Source organism: Borostomias antarcticus (genome assembly GCF_949987555.1).
Source record: "Borostomias antarcticus genome assembly, chromosome: 2".
NCBI classification, from domain to species: Eukaryota; Metazoa; Chordata; class Actinopteri; order Stomiiformes; family Stomiidae; genus Borostomias; species Borostomias antarcticus.
The window spans coordinates 5,059,708-5,067,965 of record NC_140235.1 but is presented as its reverse complement, the minus strand read 5'-3'; the positions used below and the strand labels follow the sequence as shown (position 1 = coordinate 5,067,965).

General features: G+C 42.1%; 1 protein-coding gene across 1 annotated transcript in view; it reads right to left on the bottom strand.

Moving 5' to 3' along the window:
- Positions 1 to 1,116: 1,116 nt before the first annotated feature.
- pank1a (pantothenate kinase 1a) overlaps positions 1,117 to 8,258 on the bottom strand; it is a 15,891-nt gene continuing 8,749 nt past the window's right edge. The window contains exons 4-7 of the mRNA XM_084450074.1: positions 7,764 to 7,940; positions 7,534 to 7,657; positions 5,302 to 5,427; positions 1,117 to 5,060 (exon numbers count right to left, since the gene is read on the bottom strand). Coding sequence (XP_084306200.1) covers positions 4,995 to 5,060; positions 5,302 to 5,427; positions 7,534 to 7,657; positions 7,764 to 7,940 — 493 coding nt within the window. The 3' untranslated portion in view covers positions 1,117 to 4,994. The remainder of the gene's footprint in view (positions 5,061 to 5,301; positions 5,428 to 7,533; positions 7,658 to 7,763; positions 7,941 to 8,258) is intronic.

Genomic DNA, 8,258 nt, shown 5'->3' with positions numbered 1-8,258 from the left:
GTCTGTGTGTGTTCTATTCCTACTTACACTTGCTGGCACTCTCCCCACCAATTATCATTTGAGAAATACAATTTATGAAAAACATCGACTTTCCATCAGTTTGACAAGCACTAGCAGGTTATTCTTTGTTTTACTTTAAATTGTTGGTATAGACTTTGTGTTATACTTCAGCGTCTAGCCTACCAACAACCAAACCTTCATTTTCAGCTGCTGCCTGAAAGTCGCATTCACACATTTAAGCGTTCTATTCTCTAAAGACATTTAGGAGCAGCACGCGCCATTGTTCCCAGCCTACCCTAGCCCAATTCATTTGTCTTAGGCTATTCCTATAGATTTAACATACATCTGTAAATTATTCTATCTTTTCAGCTCTTTCAATTCTTGAACATATTAAATTAGCATGTTGTGTATTTTGTATTGTTAGGCTACTTGACTTTCTTAATTACTTTTTGTTAAGCACACGTAGGAGCTTAGGCTACACCATATATCTGATGTGTGACAAATACGTCTGACCTCTCCGCTAGAATATCAAGTAAACCGTGAATGGAAGTAGTTTAATACATATATATGAACGCACGAGAAAGGTTAGTAACAGAATGTACTTACATCAGCGTCCTCGGCGCAGTCCCCCCGACCACCTCATAGAAAGCTCATAGCTCACGACCAACTGAGCTGATGAATAGTGGCGTTTTTTGCTCATTTACTCCACATCATATGCTTTTTAAAATCTTTTAAGACACTCCGAGAGCTTGGAGCTCAAGGAGGAGGAGGAGGAGGAGAGGGGCTGTTCTACCCCCTCCCCATCCAGCGCCAAAGCACCCTACCCCCTACGTGCAAGCCCCCCTAAGCCGAACCCTTACACTTGCAAATGTTCAAGGCTTAAACCCATACTTCGACGAACAGCCTACATGTGTATTCCATGCTCATGCGACGTATCAGACTGCGACCGTGAACACTATCGACACAGCGCGTGTCGATGTGTGTGTGAGAGAGAGAGAAATAATAAAAAATCGAAAAACAAAACACACTTGTAGATTTCCATTCCTTTAGTACAATTTAATTATTTTTTAGAAAACAAAATCTCTTCACTTTATTTTTCAAGTTATTTTCAAACCAGAGTTGAGCAGCAGTGATACACCACAACCATCAGATCAGACAGACTCTCGACAGACAGATTGCTGGTGATTCTCATATTTACAACTTTCTACATTCACAATGACAGTGATACACGTCCATCTGCTAAAGCAGAAATTACAGGTACAGTGTTCACATAAACCAGCAGATAGGGACTCTTATCAATTCTATAATTAAAACAGGATTCATAGAGAAAGACAAACTTGTTTGCATTATTATCTATTATAAAAATAAATAAAAAAACAAATTCCTGGTTTGGTTTTGGGTTATTGGCAGTTGTGCAGCATTGCTAAAATGCATAGAAGTCAGCAGAGAAGCCACGAGATGTTTTCATCCACATCATCAGTGACAAAATCCTCTCAGATCAGGAATACTGTTTACTAGGGGGCTAGAGAGCCTTTAGTTCAGCTTTCAAATTCAGTTCACCTTTCAGGTCTCCAAAGCATGTCTAGAATGGGTCTCTTTTGAGATGTATGCGAGTCTAACATCTGTCCTTGTGCTGTGAGATAGTGTTTATCACAATTCATGTTACATTGTATCTTCTTATGATACAAACCTTGTAAACTCGCTATATCAATACTGTTTGACCTTAAGGAGTGTCAGATTGGCCTGCGGAACCTAGTGTAGCAAAGGAAGGTACAACATACAGTGAAAGGCTTACTTGTGTACAGTAGTAAGATCTCAAGCTGTTGTTCATATCATTGAACGTTGTACCTATTCTCTGTACATTATGACGAATAAAGCTGAACTTGAGAGTTATATCAGGTTACACTGCCTTCACAGCACAGGAACACCATTACTGACATGTACCTCAGAGATCTCTAACAGCTTTGAGATGGTTTCATTCAACATTAGTTATAATTCAGTAAATCCATATGTATATAATATATAGATTGGAACATGCACTTCTCTTTAAGAACAAACCACATTTTAAAACCCACACCATTTGTTGTATGGGTAAAGCATATATCCCCATAGTGCTCCCAGCCTCAGAAATACAGCCTAGAGACCTGGAGAGAGGAGCAACATTCATAGGTGCTGGACATGCTGAGAGAGGACAATCCCATTGAGATACAGCTATTCAGATTCATAAGTGCATATATGCATGGAGACAGACTGGGTGGTGCATGCATTAGCATTCAAAGACAACTGGCCATCAAACCATGAGAGCATCAACAAATAAAAACAGTCAAAAGAAAACAAAAGTTAGATCATTTTTGGGCCTAACCCCATATTGGGGAGAGACGAGATGAATAACACATGAACATGTAAATACAGAAAATACAAAATCAAAGGACAGAAAAGCATCAACGATTTTCAGATTTTAAATAAAAAACTGACATAGGAAAGTGTAGGATGAAGATGTAGAGTAACACAAAGGCAACCAATCGGGATTGAGATGAAGAATGGGTGGCACAAGGTAGCCAATAGCTGCTACCAAATCTTTCAGCAGGGTGGCACCTACACGAATGAGGCCACAAACTGATATGGAGAGAGGGACACCAGAAGAGACACAAACTGAGAAATACAAACACGAGGAAAAGAACATTCCGTGATATGAAACATTCTGTGATAGTCTGGATTTGGACACCAGATTCAACATTCTGATGACATAATGTTCGAGGAGGGGGTTGCCAAACGCAACATTGGACCATTCCATGGTGGCACAACTATGATGAAACGCTGTGCACTGTTCAGATGGACGCATGACCGTGAACGTATAAATACTTGTCTGGTATGGGTACAGCTACTGAACGCACCATGCAGTAGGTGTACTGTAGTGTTATAGTTCTCAAAGCTACGAGCACATTCACTTTAATAACCAAACAGGTCAGTGGGGAGGGTGAAGATGCCCGAGAGCACATGGCATCTGGAAGACGTCGGAATCTACACTAAAGGTCCCCCAATACCTCCGACATCAGGAGGCCCCTGGCAGTAGTGGAACTTCTAAAATACGACGCTCCTTTTTTACAAGATAATAATAATGATAAGAATTATAAAAATATGAATGCGTGTCTCTAATGTAGACTAGGGATTCATGTATCATAAAGCATTCCATATCTATCTGCGAAGTAGTGGTAGAGGTTTCATGAGAGAAGGGAGGAGGAAGGGCACACAGAGAGAAGGCAGGTGTGTGAGGGTGAGGGGGGTGAGGCAGGTATGTGAGGTTGAGGGGGGTGAGGCAGGTGTGTGAGGGTGAGGGGGGCTCTTTGTGCAGTGTGGTGGGTGCATATAGTTTCACTTTATAGTGCAGTGCCTATAAAAAAAACACCAAGGTACCGAGTCTAATCTAGAAAGTCACTCAAATACCAACAGATTAAAAAATCTCCACTTCTGAAGAGAGCAAGGCCCAGTCCCAATGACCACCCTTACGGACTCAACGATTTTTAGGTTCCTGCTAAGTGTGTGAGGGTTTAGGGCTGTCCTATTATCAAGTCGTCAAGTGCACGAGGGCTCTATGGCGGACTTTTTGAGCCCGTTATGCCCCCTTTCCGTAAGTCTGCACTTCTGCAGACTTTGCCTAAGGAAATAACCCGCAGTTCATATTGTTGTGATGTGAAACACAGGGTTACCGGAAGAACGGTAAATAAGCACTGACAGATCAACCAACACTTACCCAACCCTCGTTACAAAACAAAACAAAATATGTTTTTATGTTTTCAGCTGGACTTGCTTACAGTATCTGCACAAGTAGCCTTATAATTATTTTGGTTTCAATATTTTTACGTATTTTAAAACATACATATAGGTTATGAACCCTCTGGCTTTGAATAATTTGATTTGTCTGAAAATATGTAGGCTATGGTTAAAAATTACATAGATTTCTGTTGCCTTAAATCATGTTTCCTCAGTTAAATGCTGCATAACATTAATCAATCATCTCAAGTGTTCTTTGAATTGAGATTTCCAGCATGAATATGGAAAGTTATTTGTGCAGAAATGCGTGATGTCAATCTTGAGTAATGACCACAAAATGAAATGATTTCAACAAGTTAAAAATAAATGTTTTGAGGGTAACACAGAGGGTTGTGATAAAGTAAAGGGGATTTGATTCAGCCCCAAATTAATTTATATGTAGGCCTATAAGAAAAACATAACATGAAATCGAAACGCAAAATAAGAATTCCCAAACCCACAATAGTAAGAAATATGTTTTGGCGTCACTGTAACATGATGTCACAATTCGTTTTTATACCATTTCAAGCCCTTGCAGCCTCTCAGGGGACGTGAATAAGTCTGTGAGGGTTCAGGGCTTGAGGGTTTAGGGGGGACATTGGGATTGGGCCTAAAGCTCTGTTTGCTGTAGTGTAAAAGGCCCATCAATGAGGGGACGAGGGTTGACATCCCTGATACTTGGTCCCTGCATTTGAATAAACAAACCCTAAACCTCTCTGTGGCAACACTCTGTTAGAGGTAAAGAGGGATGGTTATAAAATAAATGAGAAGGCCATGTTCTGGAGAGAGAGAGAGAGAGAGAGAGAGAGAGAGAAAGAGAGAGAGAGAGAGAGAAAAAGAGGCTACTTTTTCTCTTCATAACCAGACTGGAAAACGACAGGTAAGAATCTCAGCAGGTTTTGGCTTCAGAGCCGTCTAACAACTACACATGTAAAGTATTGCTAGATTCGCTACAGTAGTATTCACTATTTACACAGAACCAGAAATATGGCGCCGTGTCCCTGAAACACCCAGGGATTATAGAAGACCTTTAAATTAGTTAATAGAATAATAAAATCTCTATTCAAGGGATTTCAGGGAGATAAAGAGGATATTTACAAAATGTTAAATTATCAGATGGCTTTTCCCTGTTTTATCCCCAGTTTCCTGCGGAGGCCTCAGAGAGAACCTTTCAGCAGCGTCCTTCACAGTTCCTCGTCCTGCGACGTTTTTAGCAGCTCCATTAATGCCCCGACTGCTCCGAAGTACCCCTGCAAGAACACGCACACACACACACACACACACACACACACACACACACACACACACACACACACACACACACACACACACACACACAGAGAGTTAGACTAAGGCTGTCTCTAGTTTTGATGTCTACAGTTCTCAGTTTGCCAGGATCGGTTCCCATTTCAGAGTGCAAGAACACAGCATAGTTACTGTACTGCGATGCAGCTCGTGTATCGAGACCAGACCGAACCAAACGCCTCGTACCTCGTGTTCCAGGAACAGGGCCTTGAGCTGTCCCTTGGACCAGAAGTCCATGGCGTACGCTAGCAGCTTGGTGGACAACGTATTTATCCGCAGGAAGTTCCCAACGAAAACGACACGCTCTATTTTCTGAAAGTGAAAGGGGTCGCCAGAGGGAGAACCTTAATGTTACCATGATAAAACTAGCTGTGCATGTCAAACACAAGTCAGAAATGATTTACCGTTCTGCTATCATTATTTGTTTGGCAAGAACTTGATTACTCGGTTTCTGTAATCCAACAAAAGTGATGATGATGATGATGATAATGATTATGTAATAGCTCATTTACATGTAATTGCATGCTCCTCACACTTGGTGTGTTGCAAAAATATATCTATATATATCTATGAAGTTCTTACCCAACAAATAATATTTTAACATCACACAGTATGCATGTTTGGCTCGTTGATGGGAAACATACACGAACGATTTTGAGTAAACATAATTAAAATCACATAAATAGTAGGAAACGAGAATTCTCAGTGCTCAGTGAAGCTGTCTTCCCCCACTCAGTACAGTTGTTGAATGTGTATGCGGACGGAGCGTGCTTTTCTAGTTTAGATTAATATGTGTATGCAGAGCGTGCTTTTCTAGTTTAGATTAATATGTGTATGCGGAGCGTGCTTTTCTAGTTTAGATTAATATGTGTATGCGGAGCGTGCTTTTCTAGTTTAGATTAATATGTGTATGCGGAGCGTGCTTTTCTAGTTTAGATTAATATGTGTATGCAGAGCGTGCTTTTCTAGTTTAGATTAATATGTGTATGCAGAGCGTGCTTTTCTAGTTTAGATTAATATGTGTATGCAGAGCGTGCTTTTCTAGTTTAGATTTATCAACAGAACCAACAGAAAGGCCCAGCATATTTTGGTTTGGTCTAAAATGTAAGCATGTATTCCAAAATAAGTAGTGAATTAAAAGTTAATCTAAATAGAACCTCAAGCGATTTTAACTTGCTATAGGACAAAAAATATGCAATGAAATATAAAATAATAAAAATAATAACATGAAAATAGGCCATGCAATAAGATTGTATGATAATCTACTGTTCATTTAAAATCTGTCCACGACAGTTGGTTCTTCACAACAGTACGTTCTTGAAATACGGTCTCTGTCTCCCTCTGCTGTCCGTATAGTGTTACTGCGCCATAGTGGATCTGCTTAATGCATTCTACAGGGTCTAATAAATAATAACCACCAAAAGAGCTACTCAACACCTCAAGCTCTGAACTCTGAAAGTAGATGGGCTCCTGAGTGGAATATACATTACTTTAATTGAGACACCAAGCATAGTTTTTAATGTACAAAGCAAAATCTACTTGGGAATGGGAAAAATGAATTGTGGCAAGCGGTGGTGGGCTCTGGTACATGTGTGATGGATGAACAAAATGTACAGTACTCACACCATACACACTAATGTACAGGCCCCAACAGCAACCCCATCAGAAGCAGAGAAATACCTATTATCACCACAAGGTGGAGCAGAGATGCAGTGTGAGACCAAGCCCCAAACAGAGGGGAACATCTCTGAAACCAAGTAGGCAGTCAAGCAGTGATCAGCGCCCCTCAAACTCAGGAAGTCTGTTATTTTGTGCGGCTTCAGCGGCCATTGGAGCTTCACTATGGTAGTGAGTGGTGTGCGTGACCTGAGTCTATCAAAGATCATAAGTAGGTAGACAAAAAAATAAGACCATCTTGTTTAAGCCAAAAAAAAATCTACTCAAATATCTGTGGTGATTATTTATGGCTCATGGCTTTCAACTGCATAGCGCTTGTTACATGTTGTCCTGACCAGGAGGTGGCACTGTTGCTCTGTGTGCTTTGATAGCCCTGTACAATGCTGCTTGATCACCATGTCACAAGGCAACACTGTAAAGAAGCTGAAAGCACACAGAAAGACACCACACCTCACCGCTCTGCCTGTTGGACTGGAAGACAATTTCCCCTTTGGCAATGCAATACAATAAATAGCTCCATTACACTAGAACAATGCTTCCTTCCTCTGATGCAACTCTCTAGACACGCAGCTACCTGGCTTGTTATTATGTAGCCATTGTGACCTACTTCTGTGTCTCCGGGGGAAAGGCTAGGAGTCTTTGTACAGGGTGAAGGTCTTCGTTTAATTAGCTCTGGACGGGACCTGGGTGTGTGATTGGCTGTTTGCAGGAGGGGGCGGCAGCGTGTAATTTGCTGTTTACCTCGTTGACGGCACACATGCGAGCGATGGAGCCGATGTTGTTGGTGATGGTGACCAGCGTGGCTCTGGCCAGGTCCTCCTTGCTGATGCTGTCACGTTTCTCCTTACTCATCATGTGGCCAAAGCTAGGGGTCAGCAAATAAACATTTATGGATATCAGCAGCCTCACTGCTGTGACCTTTGTGTGTGTGTGTGTGTGTGTGTGTGTGTGTGTGTGTGAGCGTGTCTGACCTGGAGGCAACTGCGGACCCTTGCAGACCGAAGCGTTCGTAGTCCCCTCCGTAGATGTCCTTCACCAGCTTGTCCACGTTTTTAGAGTCCCCCTTGCTGGCCATCTCCAGCGCCTCCTCAAACGTCTCACAGCCAGTCAGAAGACAGCACAGGCCCAGGAATGTACCACCTCCAAGACTAACGGGGGACGGGGGGGGGGGGGGAAGACGGGGTGCGATTAAACACCGGTCCACTTCAAGCTTCACAGACAGTCACTATGACCGCGACCACCCTAACACTTTTATCAAGACGACCTTGACCTGACCATTGACCGTGTTTTCCGTTTACAAACACGCAGATGAAAACCCAAAAGCTTGAAACAGACATACCGTAAATAAATACCGACACCCCCCAACCACGGCCTCGGTCACCTCTTCTATTCTGAGGCGCTCAAGGTTGAACCGGGCATAAATATAGCCTGACCCCTTGGGCTAGCTAGGAGGAACAACTGCCTCA